Genomic DNA, 25,730 nt, shown 5'->3' on the forward strand with positions numbered 1-25,730 from the left:
TCTTATTTATTGTCTAATTATTAACTAAATTAGTACATACGAAGTCAAGCCATCGGTAAAATAACAAAAATTTTAGTAAAAATATAAACGTACCGATCCAAGGACAAACTTTTTTAAATTTCTTCACTTTTTTGACGGACTACAAATTAATTTTAAAAAAAGCAAATTGGTCGAAAAATTTGACCGATATATCGATATTTTTTTCGCGATATAACGAGACCGATATTGATATTTTTTCAAATATCGATTTATCGATATATCAATATTTTCTTTCAATTTCGACATCCCTATAATACGACACTTTGACAGTTTATGTACCTCGGAGAACCGGAACATAAAATGGCGGACCGGCCACAGTATTTTGATTTTGTGGAGACCATTGCCGCGTCCACATATAAAAGTCAATGATATTTTTTAATTCGTCCCGGTCGGGCCGCACCATATAGATAATACAGTATAAATGGCCGCACATTAGCGGTTAGCCGTGTTCGTTTCATTTTTTCGCAGTTTGGCAGCTGACTGTCAACTTCATAATTGAGTGTCATGTAACATGTTCATCATCCTAACAGTTCTGACAGAAATTGTTAGGATTTTATTGAACATGACACTGTTTCATCCCAACCAATATAAAAAAAACTAAACTTTTGACATAACTGCACTTGACATTTGTCAAAATCTCTATGGTCGAGGATTCGATTTTCGGGAGTGGCGGGAAAAGTAGAAAATTTTTCAGCACTGAAAATTTAATTTGATTTTTATTGTAAAAAGTTGCATAATTGTAGGATATTTGTCGTATTGTATATATTTTTTAATTGTATATAATTATTTCTTCGTATTGTTGGTAAGTTTTTTAATTATATAAAAGTCCCTTCACGGGACCAGGCGCGCCGCGATGTCTCAGCGGCCGTCCAAACGGAAGAAGAAGAGACCAATATCATCTAGTCCGGTGGATGATCAGGCTGAGTCGAGTAGCTCTGAACAGTCTGAGCCCACAGAGGAATTTAGCAAATATGCTCCTTATAGAGTAAATGATTACAGCCGTCGCTATCCAGAGGACAGCGCAGCTGGATTTGAATTTGTAGTCTTCGTGGAAAGCACAGGTGAAACTCCTATAGGTACTCGCGACCTCATGGGTTTAAGTCGTATTTTCCAACAATCGATTGAGGGAATATCTTTCTTGAGAAAAATTAATAAATTCAAAGTTGGAGTCTATTTTAATCGGCCGAACTTAGCTAACGCATTTCTTGAAAATACTACTTTTTTACGAGACCAAAATTTAAAAGCAAGCATTCCAGCTGGTAGCACGGAGTTGACTGGTGTCATCAGCTCCGTACCGACCGAAATGTCCAATCAAAAAATTTATAAAGCAATTTCGAGTAGTACAAAAAGGGTAATATGTGTACGTAGAATAATGAGAAAAGCTAAGGTTAACAACAGCTTTGAGCTGCAACCAACGCAATCAGTGGCAATTACATTTTCGTGCTCTACATCATTACCTGAATATGTTTTAATAAATATGTGGCGATTTCCTGTTACGACATATATTCCACCAGTGAAACAGTGTTATAAATGTTTAAGATACGGACATTTAGCAAAGTTTTGTAAGAATGCAGAGCGTTGCTCGATATGTGCCGAGGCTCACAATTATAAAAACTGTACTCAAAGCCCAGATAAAGCTGTTTGCGTACATTGCAAAGGTAGCCATTTATCTATATCTGGAGAATGTAGAGTTAAAAAAATGAAAATAGAAGAAAATAAAAAAAAGTATGCAACTACATCATATGCAGACCTTTTTAATAATAAATTACAAAATTTCCCTTCATTGAATGAAAACACAAATAGTAAAGACTTATTAAATGTACTTCTCTCAAATAAAAACGCACTTACGTTACTCACAGAATGTTTAATTAAAGCTATTACTCTGAACAAGACTCAAAATGCAAGCATAAACTCACAGCTTCTTTCAGAAACAATAAAAGAAACTATAAAAGAAAAAAATAACAATCTTTCACATTCTCTGCCCAAGTAAATATTATGCAATGGAACAGTCAAAGCTTGCCAAGTAATAAATATGAACTACAAAAATTTCTATTAGATAATTCCATCCACATTTGTATAATTAGTGAAACGTGGCTCAAACCACATATCACATTTAACATGAAAGGATACTCTATTGTGAGAAATGACTGTGGTAATAATCACAATGGAGTAGCCATATTAATTCATAACACTATAGTCTATAACAAAATTAATACATTTTATGATGATTCTTTACAAAATATTGTTGTTCAGATTCAAATTTTTCAGAAACAAATTTCGATAGTAAGTTTTTACAGCCCAGGAAGCTGTACTCCTGAATTTAATAAGAAAAAATTTAATGATTTAATACAGACTATTCCGAAACCGATAATTTTGGCTGGAGACTTTAACGCGCATCATACTTTATGGGGTTGCGGCAAAGTTGACGCGCGAGGGAGAGATATTGTTGATGTCGCTGATGAGAATGATTTGGTTCTCTTGAATGATGGACGTCCAACCACTGTAGGGTCGCATAGATGGAAGCCAAATGCACTAGATTTGACTTTTGTTTCGGCGTCGTTAGCATTATTTTGTGAATGGCAAGTTTCTTCAGACTCGTTAGGTAGTTATCATTTACCAACTCTGACAACATTGAATCTTTCTCCATCATTCTCTCCTCATAGTAACTTGTCACAGACATTTGAAAGTTTTCCTCTTCACACGAATCTGAAAACAGTAAATTGGGATTTGTATGAAAAAACTGTTAATCAGAAATTAAAAAAATTTCAAATTGAAACATGCGATTTAATCGGCAGTTATAATAGATTCTGTGCGCTTATAATTCAAACTGTTGATAAATGTGGCACATTTATCAACGGTTTGAATAAGCCTAAGTTCTGCACCCCAACTGCTAATTCTGTTTCTCAAAGTTCTGCCTGTAGTGACGTTAAAAAAAAAGTTAAAATTCCATTAGTATGGTGGAATGAAAAATGTTCCAAGGCTGTACATGATTGTCGTCAAGCCTATGCGCGGTTTAAAGCGAATTCTTGTATTGAAACTTTTGTCGAATTTAAGCGTCTTCAGGCGCATAAAAAATGCGTATTGAAACAAGAGCGAAGACTTTCTTGGGAAAACTTTTGTAAATCTGTTAGTAGATTAACTCCTATGAGCCAAATTTGGATGAAAATTAAAAAATTCAACCGAAGTTATACACCTAGAAGTAGTTTCATTGATAGTGAATGGATATTACAGTTTTTAAATAAATATACTCCAGATACAGTACCAAATAATTATAAGAACAGTAATTCCAATGTGACAACATCTCCAAATTCTTTTTTAGTAAATAGTTTTACATTTGAAGAGCTGAAAGCAGCCATAAAATCTCGTAAAGATTCTGCTTGTGGTCTAGATTGTTTATCTTACAAAATGTTTAAATTGTTAGACACCAAAAATATGAAGTTGTTCCTTAATCTATTAAATTCATTGTGGTGCCATTCCATGATTCCTGAACAGTGGAAAACAGATTGTCTCGTTCCAATATTAAAACCCGGAAAGGATATAAATGTTGCAGATTCATATAGACCTATAACTTTAAGTTCTTGTGTTGGCAAAATATTTGAACAGCTTATTAAACAGCGATTGGAATTTTTTATAGAAAGAAATCATATTTTACCTAGTAATCAGTTCGGTTTTCGGCGTGGCCGTTCGGCTAGAGAGAGCTTGAGTCATTTTTGTTTGGACATTCACAATGCTCTGTCTTGTAATTCAATATTGGTTGGTATTTTCTTTGATGTTGTTGGCGCATATAATAATGTCAATTTGGAAAAACTTTCAACTATTTTAACTTCTTTACAATTACCTGAAAAATTGGTAAATTGGGTGTATCATTTTCTTAGTGGTCGTAAATTATATGTGAAATTTGAAAATAAACTGATTGGTCCAAGGTATTCCTACAAAGGAATAAGTCAAGGTGGAATTCTCAGTCCTTTACTATTTATTTTGTATATACATAAGTTAAATATTGTCTTAGGTCAAAACATTACTAACCTACAGTTTGTAGATGACTTAACTATATATTGTACTGCAGACAAGTTGTCTGCAGCTATTGAAAATCTCAGAGTTGCTCTCCTCGGCCTTAAGGCCTATTATGATGATCTGGGCTTGGACATCAGCTCTGAAAAAAGCAAAGTTTTAGTTTTTTCAAAAAAACCTATCAAAACAACAAACATTGTCATACAATATGGAGATAGTAAGTTAGCAGTTGACAAAACTGTTAGATTCTTAGGTGTGATTTTTCAGAACTCCTTCAAATTTAATAAATATATTGATTACTTAGCAAACAGGGCTTTAAAGGCTTGCAATATATTAAAGTCTTTAGCAGGCACATATTGGGGAGCTGATCCAAAAATTTTATTAATTCTTTACAAGGCTATTGTAAGAAGCCATTTTGAATATGGTTATGTATGCTTTGCTTCTATTCCACATTTTGTTGATAGACTAGATAAAGTTCAAAATAGGTGCTTACGGATTGTGCTTGGTGCAATGTGTTCCACACCCATAATATCAATGCAGGTTGAATGTAACATCCCTCCTTTGAAAATTCGCTTTAAATATTTAATATACAGGTTTTTGTTGAGAATTTCATCCATTAAAAATCATCCTCTTCTTGTAAAATTGCAGAGTGGTTCTTCTTCCTCTATTTTATTACATTACCTACCTGAAATTGTAAAAATAAAGCAAGACTATAACTTATATGAAAGTGACTTATGGCCTTGCTATATGAGCACATTTAGCTCTAAATATTTTCCACTAAAAATTGTAATTGATAATTCTTTGAAGTGCAAAGAAGATGTCTACCTTTTACTAAGTAAGCTAGTTGGTTATCAACAAGTCTATACTGATGGTTCAAAGACTTCTGAGGCGGTATCAGCAGCCATATATATTAAACAGGATAAGAAAGGATATGGTATTAGGCTTCCAAATTTAACAAGTATTTTTACTGCTGAGTGTTTAGCAGTTCTGTCTGCATTAGAGTATATTGAAACTCAAGTTTATGATAAATGGATTATAGTGTCCGATAGTCTTAGCGTTCTTCAAAACTTAAATAACCCCAAATTTTGTACAACTAACTATATTATCCATGATATTGGAGAAAAATATACAAAATTAACAACATTAAACAAAAAAAATATAGTTTTAGTCTGGTCACCGTCACATATTGGTGTTAAGGGAAATGAACAAGCCGATTTTTTAGCAAGAGCTATAACTATTTGTTCTCAGGAGCATTGTATTAAAAACATATGTCTTCCAGAATCTGACGTTTTAGTCAAAATAAAAGAAACCTTTAAAATCGAATTTACAAATTTTTGGAAACAGACCATGGAAACCAAAGGAAAATGGTATTCTAAGATTAAACAGGAGTTGTCAGTCCCATGGTTTACTAAAGGTGTTTCATTTCATGACAGGAAATTTTATTCTACTATTTGCCGTCTTAGACTTGGTCACTGTCGATTTAATGCTCATCTTCATAGATTGAATATATTGTCTTCACCCGTTTGTAATTACTGTAATCATTCTGAACAAACCTTGGATCACATTTTCTTTACTTGTAACAGTTTTACTCTTCAAAGATTTATTTTTATTAATCACTTGATGGATATCTTTAAAACTGCTGAAGCCATCCCGCACTCCCTTCAGCAGCTTCTGAAAACACCCGATTGTTATAAGCCAATATATGAGTACGTCCTTTCTACTATTGGTGATATATAATTAAATAGGTACTCACCAGTCATTACCTATATACCTTGAGATTGTATATAGTAACACAGAGATAGTTCTCTGTAACGGTTATGTGTTGTAAATTTCCTAATTATATATAAGTACTTTGTGGTTGTAAATAATTCTCTTTTATATTTGCTTTTCATCTCGTTTTTCTTAGTTTTAGTAATAAAATATTATTTAATGTACATAACTTTGAACTGTATATTAGCAGACTTTTTAGCCTTTTTAGGCATCTGTCAAGAGTCAAGACCACGTCAAGACATTGAAGACAATGACCACAGACTACTAAGGGATACTACTACAATGACCAATGACGACAATATGTCAAATTGAAGAAGGGACAGTATTAAAAAAAAAACAATACTATCAAAACATGAGAAATGGCTTCGGCCTGATGAAAAACTTATTATTCATATTATTTATATCAAAGAATTGGCTTCGGCCTGATGAAAACTCTATTTCAGATGGTTAATATAAAAGAATTGGCTTCGGCCTTCACTATCATTCATTAAATAGAGAAAACATAGAAATGGCTGTATGGGCAACGCTCCCTTTGCCTGTCCCGACCGGGACGAATTAACAAAAAAAAAAAAATCTCTATGGTCGAATTAATCAAGGGTGTGTTTGAAAACTTCAAATAGTAACCTGGTAGTCCGATCAGACAAGATTTTATTGGCTAGCGAGGCGTCAGAACGTATTGGGCAATGGGCAGTACTATTTATAAAGCTTAGGAACACATAATTATAATGAGTTGGTTTAATTTTTTTACAAATAAATTTGTTGTTATATTTTTCAATGATATAAGATAATATTGTTTGGGGTGTAACAAATTAAGTAGTGTTATTTTAAACCGAGTAATCTAATGGATACCATGAGATTACGACAGTGATGAAAAATCTGTGCTCCCATTAGTATCAACCAACGATATCAAAATATTGTATCAACACGAAACGTCGATGATGTTATAATATTTTCATATTTTGAATCGTAAACAATAAACACTTGAGTATCGTAAACACAATGGGTGGCGTCACTTGGACGTTACTGCATAAACAGTGTTGAGTCACATGTGAATTACGCTATCGCCACTTTATTTAGGACCAAGGTGATGTGACTTCATACTTATCTCACGTCCGTTAGCCGCGGCCTGCGGGGACCAGCGACCGACCTAGTGTTATTTAAAACTTCGTAAACAATACTTTGTGAGTATCCTCTTTACTTATAATAATTTACACACAACTGCACTTAATGTATTGTTTTTATAGATATACATATTAACCGATACGCGTTTTTAACGTGTGGCTCTCTACTACTCTGAACAAAATCATCTTTAATTTTCCACATAGAACAAGCCTATAGGCTTCGCCTCTGAATATTCTGTGAATTGAAAAAAAGTAGGGGCCGTCAACCTTTTTTAAAAGGTGCATTCATTGCGGATTATACGGCAGCCGTGTCTTATGGGTTTTTAACGTGTGGCGTATGACACGTGAGCCGTGTCATTTAAAAAGCGATTGTATCTCCCTCAAATTACACTTTAGAAGGTTCTGCTCCGAACAAAACCCATCTAAATTTTCTACGTAAAACAAGCTTATAGGCTTCCTCTCTGAATATTCTATGAATTGAAAAAAGTAGGTGCTGTCTCCTTTTTTAGCCCACCGTACATTATCCAAAATTTCTGATCACTAAAATTCGTATGTTCGTCGTAAACGTACTCTGTTCATACATTTTGTTGTGGACCCCGCATACTATCAGAATTCTGTTGTGTCAAAATGTATGAGCGTCTGACTTTTTCTGATAATAAATTCGGATAATGTGCGGCTGGGCTTTTTAATAGTAAACTTTTAAGAAAATAAAGAAGTAATATTGGGAGTCTTCATGGTTCCCATCATCAGATCACCACTTTTGTGAACATGGTACCAACTCTGAACCGGATCAATCGGAACAAATACCCTATACAACAAAAGAAAAATTTTGAAAATCCATTCACAAACAGCGGAGTAATCGTTGAACTCACATAAAAAAATATCCACAGCCAAACGTATAACCTCCTCTTTCTTGGAAGTCGGATAAAAAAAATTTACTACGAACTTCTTTAAATTTATCTACGAACATATAATTTACTTTGGAAACCCAGATCTATTTAATATAGGTAGGTACTCATTTTTCTAACTTTGAAACCTACAAAAGATTTGCAACATCTGAATAAAAAAATCGCTTTCCTGCCATTTTCAGGTTTACACTTAGTAAAACTACTCGAAATTAACTTAAAACAATGTAGCCTTCCGTCAACAACAATAGTTTGGGTTCAATTAAATAAATTAAGTTAATACAAGCGTAAAAACAAAAAAAAAACAAAGCTTTTTGAACGTGGCGGATGACACGGTAGCCGTGTCATCTACTCCTATGGCGTATGACACAGTAGCCGTGTCATCTACTCCTAAGGCGTATGACAAGGCTCACGTGTCACGGGAAAATTGTATGCCGCCACGACTGAAAGTCTTCAAAAAGATGCGCCGCATTGAATCGGTTAAGAGTAGATAATATAGCCAGTGTTCGCACTTTAAAATTTTACCTAATGCTTATAAACAGTTTTTATCTAATGGCTTTTTAAGTATAGTATTCTTCTAGAATCATTTTAAAACTTAAACTCCCAAGCGGTCACATTCAACCGCGATAACAATAGATTTCCACGAATCCACTATCTAGGGATTAATGTTGATTTTATAACTTGCTCCCACTCTTATGACTATTTGTTCCACACAGATCAATGATGGCCACTCCCACAAATCCGCCTCAGTCTATGGGTTCTAGTAATGTGGTGTTCAGAACAGAGACTCGGTTCGACCCCTCATACATCAGGACTGTGCCAGGGATCATCAAAGTGGCAGTTATTGTAAGTTTAGTAAAAATTTGCTTTATTTTTACTTTTAGTCTAAGTGTGAACTTAATATAATAATATTAAGTTCACACTTAGACTAAATAATATGATTTCTTAAGCCCCAGACGCTCACTGGTGAACAAGACACAATAGAATATCTATTGTGTCTCGTTTTCCCACGATTGATGGGTTAACATCATGTTTTTTTAATATAAATTTGCATGTATTTATTTGTATATGGTTCATTTTGTAAAAATGACATTTACTTTTCAGGTTCTAGATCTACTGGGATTTATCTGTATACAGTCTTCAGCATTCTGGTGGAATCCCCGGGGGGTGTACTTCAACATAGTGGCACACCTCGGCCTGTGGTTCAGCGGGATCCTGCTTCTGCTGTACCTGTTCCATGTGGTGGAGAAGTACCACAACATCATGTGGCTGAAGATAGAGCTGATAGTTTGTGGGATAATCTCATTTCTGTACCTCATAGCTTCAACTATAGTTCTGGCTTATGGCTCAGCGGGATATTCAGCAGCCGGGGTGAGTTATTTTAACGACTGTTGAGATGCAAAAGTATGCTTTATGAAATTTAGGCATAAAGTGGTTATGAGAAAGCTTAAGTCCTATATCGTCGTTGCGCCTGCCAAATCCTTTGTTTTAATCAACATTTTCAGAGGTAGACAATACACTGTTTTACTTAATGATTAATAGATTTATCAATAAATTAAAGGTCTTAGTTTGTACATAATAAGATTTGCCACCATACTGCAATTTAATTTATATCAATATATTCCAACCATCATTAAATAAAATAGTTAATTGTTTACCCTTCAGGGGTATTTTTAATTTTACCAAAAACACATACAGGATTTGGCAGGCGCAATGACCATAGACAAACATTACACGGTAGGTTTTGCTGTCAGTTTTACCATAGTCATGACTGTGACTGATGCATAACCTGTCATGTAATGCAGTGACTGATGGTTGCATGAAGTTGATTGATGAAAATCTGGATATCTTGATTTTTGCTTCATGCAACCACCAGTCACGTATTTTGAGTGAGTGTTGTCACATCTGACAAAATAGGAAAAAAATTAGAAACATATACCTTTGAAAATTTTGGCTTTGACTGACATAAAACTGAAGAGAATGGAGAATGTTACCTAATTTTGATTATTAGCAGTCCACATACTCTGTCAAAAATAAAGAATATTAGTGAAAGAATTACTTGGATACATTAATTAGTTTCCGATTTATAAGCAAAACAAGTTGTAACTATACGACGCGGGCACCCGGTAACACTAGTTTTTGTTGCAGTCAAAAATACCTAGTAGTTTTGATTTTATTTATAGGGATTCAAAGTTTCGAAAAATATCGAGTCCCGCTAACAGTCCCGCGACCGCTTGTGACGTCATAGCACAATTCCGCCGCGCGGGCCCCATACAATAAACGTGATTTTTTGCTCTATCTCAATAACGGCAACAGGTAGGCCCTTGAAATTTTTACCAAGGCCTTAATTATATGTGTACTTTAATAATTAATAATAAAATAAAAAATTAAGGGTGGCTCCCATACAAAAAATCACAATTTTTGGCCTATTTTGCTCTATAACGGTATGTGTATTCATGAGCGAGTCAGATTAGTAAAAAAATACAAATAAATAATCGGCCAAGTGCGAGTCGGACTCGCGCACGAAGAGTTCCGTACCACCACAGCGATTTTTGTATGGGAGGCCCCCTTAAATTTTTATTTTATTTTAATATTATTATTAAATATTAAAGTACACATAATATAATTAAGGCCTTGGTGAAAATTCCAAGTACCTACCTATTGCCGTTATTGATAAAGAGCAAAAAAAGCTAAAAAATTGCGTTTTATTTATTGATTGAAGAATCTATATATTATATAAAACTCAAAGGTGACTGACTGACTGATTGACATAGTTATCTATCAACGCACAGCCCAAACCACTGGACGGATCGGGCTGAAATTTGGCATGCAGGTAGATGTTATAACGTAGGCATCCACTAAGAAAGGATTTTGATAAATTCCAACCCCAAGGGGTTCAAATAGGGGATGAAAGTTTGTATATAATAATACTTCTTAACACAAGCGAAGCCGCGGGCAAAAGCTCGTGTTACCTAATTTTGATTATTAGCATTCCATATTCTCTGTCAAAAATAAAAAATACTAGTGAAAGAATTTCTTTGATATACGTCAATTAGTTTCCGATTTATAAGCAAAACAAGTAGTTGTAACCGTAGGACGCGGTCGCCTGGTTACCGTGTGACTTCACACTACTACATATATTATTACACTATTATACGTGCACTTTAATATTTAATAACTACTATATGTATGAAACTATTATATGTGTACTTTAATATTTAATAATAATATTAAAGTAAAATAAAAATTTAAGGGGGTAAATTCTATACAAATCACTGTAGCGGTACGGAACTCTTCGTGCGCCAGTCCGACTCGCACTTGGCCGATTATTTATTTGTATTTTTTTACTAATCGGACTCGCTCATGAATACACATACCGTTATTTTTTTATGAAATAAAGGGGCAAACAAGCAAACGGGTCACCTGATGGAAAGCAACTTCCGTCGCCCATGGACACTCGCAGCATCAGAAGAGCTGCAGGTGCGTTGCCGGCCTTTTAAGAGGGAACAGGGTAATAGGGGAGGGTAAGGATGGGATGGGGAGGGAATAGGGGAGGATAGGGAAGGGAACAGGGTAAGGGATTGGGCCTCCGGTAAACTCACTCACTCGGCGAAACACAGCGCAAGCGCTGTTTCATGCCGGTTTTCTGTGAGAACGTGGTATTTCTCCGGTCGAGCCGGCCCATTCGTGCCGAAACATGGCTCTCCCACGTCTAAAATAGACGACGTCTAAAATAGAGAATATAGTTTATAGAGCAAAATTGGCCAAAAATTGTGATTTTTGTATGGGAGCCCCCCTTAATTTTTTATTTTATCATAATATTATTATTAATTATTAAAGTACACATATAATTAAGACCTTGGTGAAAATTTCAAGTGCCTACCTGTTGCCGTTGTTGAGATATGCCAAAAAATCACGTTTATTGTATGGGGCCCGCGCGGCAGAATTGTGCTATGACGTCACAAGCGGTCGCGGGACTGTTAGCGGGACTATATTTTTCGAAACTTTGAATCCCTATAAAATCAAAACTACTAGGTATTTTTGACTGCAACAAAAACTAGTGTATTTGTATACACACAGGCTTTACTGTGACAAAATTTCAAGCAATTTGGCATACCTAGTAACATTCTCCATTGAGTGACCGTCTAATACCATTCATCAGTCCATCAATCACCATCAGTCAAAAATAATTCATGATTGACGGAATCGACTGTGCCTTGTATGATCGTATAATGGATGCCTTATCTATAATATTATAATTCTGCAGAGTTTGTTAGTTTGTTTGTTTGTTTGAACGCGCTAATCTCAGGAACTACTGGTCCGATTTGAAAATCTTTCAGTGTTAGATAGCCTATTTATCGAGGAAGGCCATAGGCTATATTTTATTATTCTACGACTAATAGGAGCGAAGAAATAGAGGAAAATGTGGAAAAAACGGGGGAAATTATATGAAATTGCTTATTATCTTAAGATTCTCAAGAACTACTGGAGCAATTTTTATGTTATTTGGCAAACATGAAGAATATACCATTATACCACGTTAAGGGACATAGGCTATTTTTTTTCGGAAAAATGTACGGTCGTGTAAAATTCCTAAATTACGCAAGCGAAGCCGCGCGGAACATCTATATATAATAAAATCGTAGGAAAGTCAATGCTGTACATTGAATATTTTTGTACAATAAATAATACTTGGGACGTGATCTACTATACTAACGCGGACGAAGTCGCGGGCAACAGCTAGTATTGTGATATAAACCCATTTTTAAGTTTGTAAAACATGAAATCTTACAATCATAAATTATACTTTCAGTTCTTTGGATACTTGGCCATGGTGTTGTACGGTTTTGATGCATTCCTGAAGGCGAGGGCGATGCAGGCGGGTGATCTGGCTCAGGGCACTCGGGTCACTACCAAACAGACTCCAGTCACTACACCACCTGCACTGCCATAGCTATGGAGCATTATGGATTTAGCATTTTGCTCAGCCAAACTGATGGCAAAATATTCTATAGACAATGCTTTTGTGAGGAACACTTTCTATTTTTTGTAACACCTATGCTTATTTTGATTAGATCAAATTATTTAAAATTTTATTAGATAGGTATTAGGTATATTTTATAAAAAATATTCTGATTACTCCACTAAGGGCTTGTTTCACCACTTTCTGATAAAGTGCCGAATAGACTATTCACAGCTTTTTTGACAGATTCTCCATACTTCATCTGTCAAGTTAAGTGGTGGATAGCCTATTCGGCACCTATAAGGAAGTGGTGAAACAGGCACTAGTGTTATAATATTGATTCATCAATCAAATTTAGGAAAATATTTTTTAAACTGTTTATTGGCTCACTGCTCAAAAAAAATTATGACCTTTTGATAGACTTGCCTGTTTTGCCAAATATGTATTCAAAATGAAATAATAGTTGATTAGTCAGAAAAGTACTTAACTAGTATTTGCTATACTAGTGTGTTCATTTTTAAATTTAAATAAGTTATTTATTGTAGTAATGAATTCTGTACATAAGACGTAATTACATGCATGTAGTTATAAGGATAATGTTAAAAAGATGATTCAACAATCAAAAGGAAATGTAATTTGTAAGAATCAGGCTGAGAATCACCAGTTTCATTACAATGTAAGGTGAATGAAATAAGAATCAAAAATTACAGTTTACCAAAATATAATTGTATAGTTTTACATTTTACATTTTACATTATATCATGTTAAATGATTTGTATTTTTGTTCTGTTAAAACTGCCTAGGAGGCAGTTTGGATGAGATGAAATGGAAGCTGGATATTTGATGGGTCAGCATTTATTTATAATGTAAGATATATTATTGCAATCTGAAAGTATTGTGATTACTATGTAGCTATAAATCAACATTATTATTATTAAGTTTAAACCAAAGGTTTCATAGTTATATAGGCTGGTTGCTGTTACTTGTGATATTTTATTTTATGTATCTCAGAATATCAATATTGTCTGGGGCACCAATAATACGCTACTTAATCGAATGGAAGAGCGCGGTAACCGGCTGCCGCTTAAAGTTTAAGTGAAAGGCGCAGCGCAAATGGCGCGGTAGCGGGTTACCACTTGGGAGTTGAGGGATTAACCTAAGGCTTAATTTGGACTCCAAATCTCCCAACACAGTAGATACTACATTGTAACTTAGGAGATAAATAATATTGTTACGTTTAAATAGTTGTTGCAATGTGATGTCATTGTCTGTTTCTTGTATTATACACTGTTTGATATGACAGTGTTTGCACCACCGGCGCTATTCTCCGTCCACTTACTCTAAGCTGATCAAGTTATGTGTCAAATATAATATATTATGTATGTAATAATAAGCTTGATATAATATGATTCATTTACTCAATATTACAAATGCAAAAGTGTCTGTCACTTGCGACAAAATTCGTTTATCGCGCGGCAACCGTTCAATTTTTCAGGATGGAAAGTATCCTATGTCCTTTCCCGGGACTCAAAGTATCTCCAAACTAAATTTAAGCAAAATCGATTCAGCGGTTTTGGCGGCAAGAGTTAACAGACAGACTATTAGTATGGAATCCATACTATGGTTTATGGTTATTGTATCAAGTAGTAATTTTGAAAGTTGCAATAATATAATTTAGAGTTCCCATTATGTATAGAAATTAATATTGAGTCCATATATTATGCTATATTATGCTTTTTAATTGTAATAAGTTGAACGAAAAAAAAAATTATCTTGGTGTACTAGAACAGCTACATTTGTATCAAACATAGCTGAAACAAACTTTGTACAAGTTTTGTAACATAAGGATTTTATTAAAGCAATACCAAACCTTTACAGTATGTTTTATTAATTAAAATAAATATTATTGACTTAACAATAAAAAATAATACTAACTAAAATAAGTCTTTAGTTAAACAATAATTTGGCTTACTTGCTAAGCTTAGCTGTTAGTGCTTGATACCATATATTTTTTTAGCACATGCAAATGCTCATTTTTTAATACAAAATATTCTTACCCTCGGGCAGAGTTTTTGTAGGACAATACTGTCTCAATAATATTGTATAGATTTAAAATACTTACAAAAAGTTGTGCTTAAGTAAATATACTAGAAAGGCACTTGTTATCAAAATGGTTACCTGTTTAAAATTTAAGTTTACCTATCATTACTAAGGTCACTTGTCTGGAAGTAATAGTCATGTTACTGCGGTGGCAGGCCCCTCTTCCATCCTTTGTACTTCAAGTAGGCGTCTAAACCATATGCAATAATAGCACAGAATCCAAAGAACTAAAAAAAACCAAAAAGTTTTAAATATACATAACAAAAAATAAATGTATGCAAGTTTGAAAGAATATTGTTATTTTTTAATAAAATATACTCACACTAACAGCATAGCCTACACTCTCTCCAATTGTAGAGGCAAATATTGAGGTGACTATGTATGCCAATGCCATGGCCACCGAAAAAAAGAATTCCCCTTTGAACCATGGCCATCTATCATACTTCTCCACAAAATGAAATGTGTACATGAGCAACAGGAACAGAGTCACCATGATGCCCACCCAGTACAGAATGTTGAAGAAAATTGCCGACAGCCAAGCCCATGATATCTTTATACAAATGAAGCCTGCTATGTTACATATCTGTAAGTAAAAGATTCATATGTTGCAGAAGGTGAAAACTGCGATATATATTTTAAGAATTGTCGTTTCAGCCTTGAGAGCTAGCAAATTTAATACTTCGTTGGTTAATAGTTAATACTATGTACAAAATGGGGTACAAAATAGTCATAAATTACCAGTTCTGTCAGTTTTAGTATGCCAGGTAATGTCTTGAGGTATCCTTTATCAAACCTTATTATCTTTTGTGGTGGAGGTGGGGCACTGGGTGTTTGTTGCGGCGGAGAGTAGTTATCGAACATCGTTCTTACTAAATTTATGAAAGTAATCAAAAGCTACATGGGGTAGCCCAAATACTTTAGCTGAAGCTTTATTATTCCTATTTAAGTTTTGACAGACTTTATTGTTACTACCTAATTACAAACAATGTTTAAAAAAATATTTGGTATAGTTTATAATAATATACAACTTGAATTAACAAAATAGTATTTAAAATATAAAAAACATTATCAAAAACAGAGTAGAAACTTCATACACTTCTTCTTCTTCTTTAACTTCTTCTTCTTTTAAAAATGGCCGCCTCGGTGAGTTGCCAATATTTAAGCTTTCAATTTCAATTTCGATTTTTGACATATCAGTTTTTTTACATATCAGTTTTTTTTTCATATAGTGGCACTTCGGCTATAACCATGGCCAGTGTCGAGTATAATATTATGGCGGGAAAACAATATTCTTTATACAATTTTTTCTATATTATCGTCAGCTCAGTCAGGTCTAAAGTCTAGTCAAAGTCTGTATAAAGTCAATACAGTCAAGAAGTCAAGTCGGTCGATTCAGTAAAGTGGTAGGAGTTAGGACGCTTTACTGAAACTTTTGATGGAGTTTTGGAGGGAACACAAAAGAGCACGTTTCAGGTTATTACATCACTTTCCTTCACTTGTGCACGATAACGAATATTAATTATAAAGAATAAAAAATTTATAATTTTTATACTGTACTCGGCGAAACATGGCGGTAGCGGTCATTGATTCCCTGTCAAGAACTTGTGATTCTCTATATAAACTGTGATTGGCAATGAAGTGTCAGATGTTGTCAATCGCGGCTATTGTATAGAAAATGACAAGTTTTTGACAGGGAGTCAATGACCGCTACCGCCATGTTTCGCCGAGTACAGTATAGTTGTAAAAATATTGTATTATAAACAAGTAGCAAAAATTCGTTTTCCTAATTTTTGATTTTTATAGATAAAAGTACTAGATAATATAGTAGCGACGTCGACATGATCCAGGGGGGGGGGGGCAGCTGGTGCCAATGCCATAAATGATTCCAAATCTGAAGTCACGCTAGTCACTACATCCTCTATATCTGACGAATAAATATTATACAAAGGAGGACTTATCACTGAGCCTTGGGGCAGCCCTTTATCAACAACCCGCACCTCCGTCGACGTTGCATCTTGTAAAGGCAGAGCAATAAATCTTTCCAATAAAATGTTTATAATAAAATTACTTATAATTTCCGGAACACCTAATAAATTTAACTTTCGTTTGAGAATATCTATCCTTACATTATCATATGCTGCGTTTATGTCCAAAAAAGCTGCTAAAACTGATTTATTTTCTGTAAAAGCAATACGAACATCAGTGATAAAAAAAGCTAAATTATCTATAGTACCTTTTCCTTTTCGGAATCCGCATTGACTTTGGGCAAGGAGGTTATATTTTTCAATAAGCCACTCCAGACGATTCTTTACGAGATGCTCTGCAATCTTTAATAACACTACCTACTGATGATAAGCAGGGTGACCATATGTGGCAGGTTCCTGCCATTTTGGCAGGTCGATTGGCGTCTTATTTTGGCCTATGGCATGATCGGTTGACGTCATTGAGGTACTATAGACTGGAGAGAGCCTTATATCGGTGTATAAGCGTCAAAAGCGTGTAATGTTATATTCTACTTAGTAGGACATAACAAAGGAGTCGGTCTGCATATTTCATGTAATAAAAGTGTTAATAAAGGTTTTTAGTGAACATTTAATGCTAGATATTGTTGAGTTCTGTGGTTCCGCTAAATAGTAAACCATAAACGTAAGTTTTGAACAACGTTTTTTGGGCTTTTCAATCGGTATTTTTATAAGCTAAAAAGATAATTTATAAGTTTATTAATCCCTTATTCGTGTTATATAAGGCATTAGTGCTGAAAATGTCAAATCAATTAATAATTTTGCTATAAAAATTGCATAGCTTTTTACTTGTGTTTACGGATTCTCATCACTTGAACTATAGTTAATCGATATCATGAACTAATTGACTTTCTTTCCTGTATCATAATGTGCTTCGAAATAATCGACAAATAGAAATATTCAAGAAAATAAACGCACACTACTTGTATGAAAAAAAGCACAAAATGGCCACGCGATGACGGGCTAAGACTACATCTATACTTTAATACTTTATCTATGGTTGACGTTTAAAAAATTTGGCAGGTTTTGGCATTTTATTATTGCATCTCAAATTTCCGATAATGGCAACCCTGGATAGGTACTTTACGGGGTATTTCCCTGTTCAGTTCGACAAGGCCTTTTTCTTTCTTTTATTTTCTAAACTTTTCACGAAAAAAAATTTTTTCCCGCCATATTACTTGACACTGGCCATGGTTAAAAAGCCGAGCGCCATATTATGAAAAAAAAAGTGTTATGTCATAATATGACATATGCGTCTGTGTCAAATGTACGGTATTGAAACTTGAAAGAGAATTTTGGAATTGCGATTTGGGGCATTTTGTAAATTTAATTTTGTTTGCTTTGAATGACGAATTTTTAATAAAAATTCTAATTATATTAATATTTAAGTTTACGAGTGGTTATTCACACCGTAAATAATGTTTTTACGTTAAAATTAAGGATTGCTTGAATACCGTGCTAAGCCGAGATAAACTTATTTGCTTCTATCAATTTGAGATTCCTGTAAACTTTTACAAATATTGCATGTAATGGGAGAGAGAGACTGGAGACCATTCGTGTATGGCGGCCTTGCGTCGATTGTAGCTGAATTTGGTAAGTCTATTCATGGGAAAATTTGTTTGGATATAACCTATGTGATTTTTTAAATGTAATATTTTATTGGCAGTAACTGTAATTTTCACATGTTGATAAACAGGGAAAGCTAGCTAGCTAGTGATGAGAAAAACGTAAAAAGGGATTTTTAATCCACTGTTTAAGAGGTTATCTTAGGATATAATGATTTTTTTTCAAAATTTCTAAAGCTACAGTCAAAATTACTAATGCTAACGTGTTATTTTATATTGTAAATAGCTTTAAGTTTTTTTACTGATAAATAATATGATTTCTTCTAGGCACTTTTCCGATAGACACCACAAAGACCCGGCTTCAGATACAGGGGCAGAAGATAGACCCTCGCCATGTGCAGCTGCGGTACACCGGCATGGTGGACTGCTTTGTGAAGACTTCCCAGCAGGAGGGGGTTAAGGCCCTGTACTGCGGGTAAGCTATTATATATTTATTTGCTACTATATAGAAGAACAAATTTTTCTTGGGAATATTTAAACAAATTATTATTTGGTAAGTACCTTTGGTAATACGAGGGAACAAATTATTATGGAAATGAAAACATAGATTACATAACATTCACCTCAGATTGACAACAGTGTCAGATTTTTCCATAACATGCAGATAAAAATAACATAACATTCTGATAAAAGCATCTTAATTTCATAAGTCTTTGTGTGTGCAAATTTTCATGGTCAAATCACGTGCCGGTTACTTAATTTTATACCAAATAATATAGCATACTCAAAAACAAACTAAATATAACTTTTATCCAAATAATATAATTGAAGTCATGAGTGGATAAAGTTGATAAAACCAATATTATATACATTGTTTTATCAAGATTGTACTTTATTAAATATTTCATCATTTTGACAATTTGTGGAATATTTATTTACACTAGATGTTTCTCCCATGACTTCGGATAAAGTGAAATCTCATACCAATACCAAAATCATCAAAATCTGTAGTTCCTGAATCTAGAGACTATTGTATGCAAACAATAAACCTTATCCCTTTAACATTGTTAGTGTCGGCTGAAAAGGAAGATCTTCGAAAGAGAGATAGCATACTCGGTCAGGCCGAAGCCCACGGCCGTCATTTCAGACATTGTATATTATATCTTGCCTTTCTCCGAAACTTCGATAGCGCGATGCAGGATTGTTAGGTGAATAATTGTGGGTACCGCCACATCCCTTTGTTTAGATTATAACGGACATTTAAAATTACTGAGGTTGAGGTACTAAATTAATAAAATATAAAATTTTAACAACTTTAAACAAATTAAGTAGAACATGAATGTGTAATTGTGTATCATAAACATAATGAACTAGATTAACAAAGTAAATATACTATTGCATTTCACATGGCAAAAATTATGTTTATAACAAGGAGATAAATTGTTCCATAAGTGATGAAATAACATTGAGGATTTCCCCGCCCCGTTATCAGTAAGAGTCACACTGTGCTGCTTGTGTCAGTCTGTTTGTTATCTACGACAATGTCGACGCTCTCGCTAACGTCAGATGCATGTTTGTATTGTTGTTATTGTATTTACTTTATCACTGGTTTGTTTATTGTGCAAAATTGTTGTAATTTTTAAGTACGCATTTCTGGCCCCAATTCTCGTATCTTCGATATTCGTTCGCTTGCAATCCCCTTTGATAGGGCGCATGCCGCACACATTACAATCGATCGGAGATTCGAGTTGGGATTTGTCCCCGATCTCCAGATTCTTTTGCTTGTTTTATCACTAATTATTTTGCTTGCTTTATCTATATGTTACGCTCAAAGACCGAAAACGCTCAGTGAGCGAAAAAATGGCTCACAAGTCACAACAACAAAGGTAATAGTGAAACGGCCACGACGCGAAATTTGCGTTGTGGGCCTAGTGAAAACGGCCACGACGCGTTCTGGTAATCAGAGAAATACCACAAAGCGAAATTCGTGTAGTGGCTGACGTGCTATTCGACCACAACGCGTTGTGGTAATCGAGTAAAACCATGACGCGAACAGCCACGACGCAAATTCGTGTTGTGGCCCTAATGAAAACGGCCACGACGCGTTCTGAGACCAGGCCGTGTTACGCAGGAGTAATTTTATAGCGCCCAAGTGTGTGCGCTATACACAAGAGCACGTTACGCAGGAGTAGTTTTATAGTGCCCAAGCATGGTTTCAATGAAACCAGGCCAGTTACGCAGGAGTAATTTTATAGTGCCCAAGTGTGTGCGCAATACACAAGAGCACTCTGGTTTCAATGAAACTAGGCCAGTTACGCAGGGGTAATTTTATAGTGCCCAAGTGTGTGCGCAAAACATAAGAGCACTATTCTTTACTCTCATAACCCAATGGAGCGCTGCCGAGAGATCAGGTGCAGGACCGACAAAAATATCTCCACTCTAACTCGGCATTAGTTGAACTTACAACTTGATAAAGTAATCCATAAGTCACAAAGCTTTCATCGAGGATTCAATATTATCGCTTGCATCTTAATAACATTGAATTAAGTTGGAGTAGAGTCCTCATCGAGTCGATGCGAAGAGATTAGTAACATAAGTCCAAAATGATTTCAGAATATGGCCGGCGGTGCTGCGTCAGGCGACGTATGGGACCATCAAGTTTGGCACGTACTACTCGCTGAAGCAGTTCGTGGCGGCGCGGCGCGCGGACGGCGGGACCAAGGAGCACCTCCCCACCAACACCTTCTGCGCGGCCTTCGCCGGCGGCCTGTCCAGCGCCATCGCCAACCCCACTGATGTGCTCAAAGTCAGGATGCAGGTAACATTGTCCAGGGCTAGATTTATATATCTATTTATATATTATATTTTTATATAGTTACCTATATTAGACTATGCTGATATCTGCATGACCGATCTTAATGAGGAATATCTCAATAAGTTGGAGAGACTACAAAATGCTTGTATTAGGTACGTGTATGGACTGCGCAAGTTCGATCACGTCTCAGAATATCGTAAACGACTTGGTTGGCTGCCAATCAGACTCCGTCGGGATGAGCATGTCCTCGGATTGCTGTACAATGTTATGTGCGATCCTCGCTGTCCTCCCTATTTGAAAGAGTGCTTCCAATTTCGGGACGATGATCAAAGTCGTTCACTGCGTTTTGGCTATAGTAAGAAACTCCATGTGCCCTTCACTAAAAGTGACTATTTCAGGGGTTCTTTCATTGTGAGAGCTGCACACTTGTGGAACGATTTACCATGTGACATTCGAGAGTCAAGTTCACTAGCTATTTTCAAACCAAAGCTGCATAACCATCTTTTGAATAGAGTCGCTCACTAAATAATCTGTAGCATGTAAATATATTAGATATTAAGTTTAACTGTTGTCGACTTTTTGTATTACCCTGCTTATAATTATGTAATATCTCCATAGCCGCAGGGTTGCCTGGAAGAGATAGCTTAAAGCGATAAGGCCGCCCTTGCCCACATTTTACTGTAAACATGTTAAGTTCGTCGAACTAGTTATAGTACCAATTTGTGAGCAATAAAGAGTTATCTATCTATCTATCTATAGTTGTTTTGAGACCATTTTCTACTGATTTTTTTTCTAATCAACTGGTCAACAGGTGTTTAAATCTTTTGTAGTAAGATTGTTTAATTTTGCCGCCCCTCCGAGGACGCCAAAGGACGCTGCCGCCCATAGGCCATGGCCTATACTGGCTATACATAAATCCAGAGCTGACATTGTTTATTGTATTGTGTTTAAGAACTTTCAATAGATAGATACTACATACTTGATTCGATCTTGGCTTTACTGTATGCTAAGTACCTAAAGGATTCGTGTTACCAGACGACAGATTTATATTTAATGCTTTTAAAACTTTTACAATCGACGTTATACACATACATAACACATGGACATTAAAACATTTTGCTCAGTCGGAGAGATTCCTAACTGCAATCACTTCAAAATTGGGCCACTCGTCGACACTCTCTCTCGGACACTTTAGTTTGTCTTCTCCAAACTATAGTGGTGTGTACCCCTCTTAATAATTTAATATATTATGTAAAATGGTTTCTTTGCAGGTGGGTCAGGAAAAGCGCAACCTGGTGAAATGTTTCGTGGAGATGTACCGGCTGGAGGGCAGTGCGGGGCTGTGGCGCGGCGTGGGGCCGACATCGCAGCGCGCGGCGCTCATCGCAGCGGTGGAGCTGCCCGTGTACGACGCGTGCAAGCGCCGCCTCACGCCCGCACTCGGCGACGCCCCCCTCAACCACCTCGCCTCTTCCGCGCTCGCCAGCCTCGGCAGCGCGCTCGCCAGCACGCCGCTCGACGTCGTCCGGGTGAGTGCACGCACACGTATACGCAAGTGCGCAATTTGTACACGCCCACACGAACATATTATGCCACGGAGCATTTGCGCACGGGCATACAAAATTATGCTCGAATGATTGAAGTAGCGAGGGGTCAATAATAAAATTTCTATGATTAAAATATACAAGCGCGCACACTACGTGGCAGAGCCATGCTTCGGCACGAATGGGCCGGCTCGACCAGAGAAATACCACTGTGTTTCGCCGAGTGAGTGAGTTTACCGGAGGCCCAATCCTCTACCCTATTCCCTTCCCTACCCTCCCCTATTCCCTTCTTCTTCTTTTTTTTTTATAAAATAAGGGGGCAAACGAGCAAACGGGTCACCTGATGGAAAGCAACATCCGTCGCCCATGGACACTCGTAGCATCAGAAGAGCTGCAAGTGCGTTGCCGGCCTTTTAAGAGGGAAATGGGGTAATAGTGGAGGGAAGGGAAGGGAACAGGGGAAGGTAGGGAGGGTAAGGGAATAGGCTAGGGGATTGGGCCTCCGGTAAACTCACTCACTCGGCGAAACACAGCGCAAGCGCTGTTTCACGCCGGTTTTCTGTGAGAACGTGCTATTTCTCCGGTCAAGCCGGCCCATTCGTGCCGAAGCATGGCTCTCCCACGTTTGAATCCTGATGATAGCGAGTGTCCATGTGCGACGGAAGTTGCTTTTCATCATGTGACCCCGTTTGCTCGTTTGCCCCCTTATTTCATAAAAAAAAAAACTAGCATCAGTCGAAATAAACTTTACATTCATATGAGCGCAGTTCTTGAAATTTTGTTTCCCCTTCCAGACGAGACTGATGAACCAGAGGAAAGTGAAAGGCCTGGAGTCGAGCGAGCGGCTGTACGCTGGTACGGTGGACTGCTTCGTGCGGACGGTCCGCAGCGAGGGGTTCCTGGCGCTGTACAAGGGGTTCGTGCCCACCTGGCTGCGCATGGGGCCGTGGAACATCATCTTCTTTCTCACCTACGAGCAGCTCAAGCAGTTCTACTGACGTACCGACCCGATTGCGCGACGCAAAGGAGGGTAATATTTTAAGTTGAGTTCTACGAGGTACTATCGTATCGAGAAGTTGATTCATATATAGATGGTGGGTATACGTTATTTGGTCGCGTTACGTCAAACCCCGCCGACGGATCACGAAAAACCAATTGACATAACGCGCTAAATGAAGTGGGCCCGCCATCTGCATATGAATGAATTTCTTCGACGGTACATTTTACGGAGGTTTGCCGAAGAAGTTCACCAGAAAATCGTAGGGGCACACGTAGTTCAAGTTTTGATTGAGTTTGTTAAAGTTAAAGGCTGTTGATATTTATTTATGTAAGCTTAAACTGACATGAGATTATAGAATGTCACGAAGTCGACGCTATGTTCCTAAGCTGAATGAGTGTCTAATGAGGGTTCTGCACATAGCCAAATAAAATAATACACACGAGGTGACTGAAAGTAATCTTTTTATTGATCGGATATCTCCTGTGTTGTGCTCACCTTTTGTAGAAATTATGTTGCTAGGAGTAGACATATAGAAATTAACTTTTTTTTATAGAATATTCACTATCGATCTGCAGGAGATATAGATCTATAGATCTGCAGTAGTTCGCGCGTCTGCACTCGTCTTTATAGTACCGGAGATCGAAATACGTATTTTTTCTCGAAAACTCTTCATCTCTCTGTCTTTATTAAGACAGTAGAGACAGAAGTATGTTACTGTTATTTAATTGCCTGAGATAATTCAGACTATAACGTTATGTTTAGGCAGTTTTTTGTATAACTTTGTATATGCTTTAGCATTATTTATTGTTTGGGCTACTGTAATTCTACAATGTACACTTGTACAGTATCGGATTCCTATTATAATATAGCTAGGTCGCGTAATCTCGTATTTTACATCGCTTTGGTTGTCTTCCTTTATATTTTAATAATTTATATTGTTTTCTAATTTTGTAACGATTTCTAGACGATTGTCTAGTAAGATGTTTGGAAATTATTTTAAATATTCTGAGTAATAAGGTTAATGCTTACAGATCTTTGTTCCATTTTGTTTTATATCGTATTGCTAAGTAGCACCTTAGATTTTTGACTGAAAAATACCAAACGGATTTTCTGTAGTATGAAATCCAATCCATACAATTTCCATTTGCTTTTAAGTTTTAACACAAATAAAACATTTTTACTGCATTAGGCGCGCTTGGGTGCATAATTTGAACTTCTGTTTTAAAACGTAATATTACTATTTTGGTTTTAATAACTAAATTAAATGATTTTCATTACCTGTTTATTACATGCTTCTATTTATGTTTCGTTGCATTTTTATGCATTTTGTTGATCTATATATACTTATTGTATTCGAGTACACCGCTATACTTTAGGTAGTTAAGTGTAAATACTGTACAGAACTCGGTCGTTTTTAACACGACGGTAGGTTACGTTAGACGAATTCAAACTATCGAATAAATATCTTGATGTTTACTTTCTTTGTTTTATTTTACCCGCATACTTTTTACTTTAATATATAAGTTTTACGTAAGTAGTGGAGATATATTAGTTTAACTCTTTTCTCAGTTCTTAGGTTTAACTAATACTCATCAGTCATCAGTTATCACTTATCAGTAATCAATGTTTATCTTGTGTTGAATATTTTAAGATACCAAGAATAAAAATCTTGTATACTTAATCATAAATCATATTTCATAACGCAGAAGTGCGGTTCAAAACTATGTCTAGGTATTCTATAATATTATCTACCGAAATTGCCAAAGAACATCATATTAAATTCTCAGTATAAAACAAAGAGAATATAATCACTACGTTTTAGTATAAAATTAAGTTTACTATAAAAATTATAAATCGAATATTTTTTATTTTTTCG

At 35.8% G+C, this 25,730-nt stretch overlaps 3 protein-coding genes and 2 long non-coding RNA genes across 5 annotated transcripts; 3 read left to right on the forward strand and 2 right to left on the reverse strand.

Annotated features, from left to right (window-relative positions):
• Positions 1–1,769: 1,769 nt before the first annotated feature.
• Positions 1,770–5,937, reverse strand: LOC121730104. The gene is made up of 6 exons (XR_006036069.1): positions 5,804–5,937; positions 5,604–5,721; positions 4,544–4,735; positions 4,066–4,192; positions 3,692–3,877; positions 1,770–2,745 (listed from the first exon to the last, which is right to left on the reverse strand). It is a non-coding gene; the product is annotated as an uncharacterized LOC121730104 (long non-coding RNA).
• LOC121730146 lies at positions 2,600–25,330 on the forward strand. Its single transcript, XR_006036072.1, has 3 exons — positions 2,600–2,611; positions 6,484–6,485; positions 24,923–25,330. It is a non-coding gene; the product is annotated as an uncharacterized LOC121730146 (long non-coding RNA).
• Positions 6,569–12,960, forward strand: LOC121729955 (CKLF-like MARVEL transmembrane domain-containing protein 4). Its single transcript, XM_042118754.1, has 4 exons — positions 6,569–7,001; positions 8,563–8,692; positions 8,951–9,217; positions 12,660–12,960. Exons 2-4 carry the CDS (start codon positions 8,567–8,569, stop codon positions 12,798–12,800), a joined length of 534 nt encoding a protein of 177 aa, XP_041974688.1. The 5' UTR covers positions 6,569–7,001; positions 8,563–8,566; the 3' UTR covers positions 12,801–12,960.
• LOC121730036 (plasmolipin) lies at positions 14,678–15,929 on the reverse strand. The gene is made up of 3 exons (XM_042118860.1): positions 15,648–15,929; positions 15,232–15,492; positions 14,678–15,136 (listed from the first exon to the last, which is right to left on the reverse strand). Exons 1-3 carry the CDS (start codon positions 15,768–15,770, stop codon positions 15,050–15,052), a joined length of 471 nt encoding a protein of 156 aa, XP_041974794.1. The 5' UTR covers positions 15,771–15,929; the 3' UTR covers positions 14,678–15,049.
• Positions 18,240–25,330, forward strand: LOC121729894 (mitochondrial uncoupling protein Bmcp). Its single transcript, XM_042118627.1, has 5 exons — positions 18,240–18,523; positions 18,823–18,970; positions 21,109–21,313; positions 22,582–22,839; positions 23,649–25,330. Exons 1-5 carry the CDS (start codon positions 18,460–18,462, stop codon positions 23,850–23,852), a joined length of 879 nt encoding a protein of 292 aa, XP_041974561.1. The 5' UTR covers positions 18,240–18,459; the 3' UTR covers positions 23,853–25,330.
• Positions 25,331–25,730: the final 400 nt, after the last annotated feature.

This window comes from Aricia agestis, chromosome 1 (genome assembly GCF_905147365.1).
Source record: "Aricia agestis chromosome 1, ilAriAges1.1, whole genome shotgun sequence".
Lineage (NCBI taxonomy): Eukaryota > Metazoa > Arthropoda > Insecta > Lepidoptera > Lycaenidae > Aricia > Aricia agestis.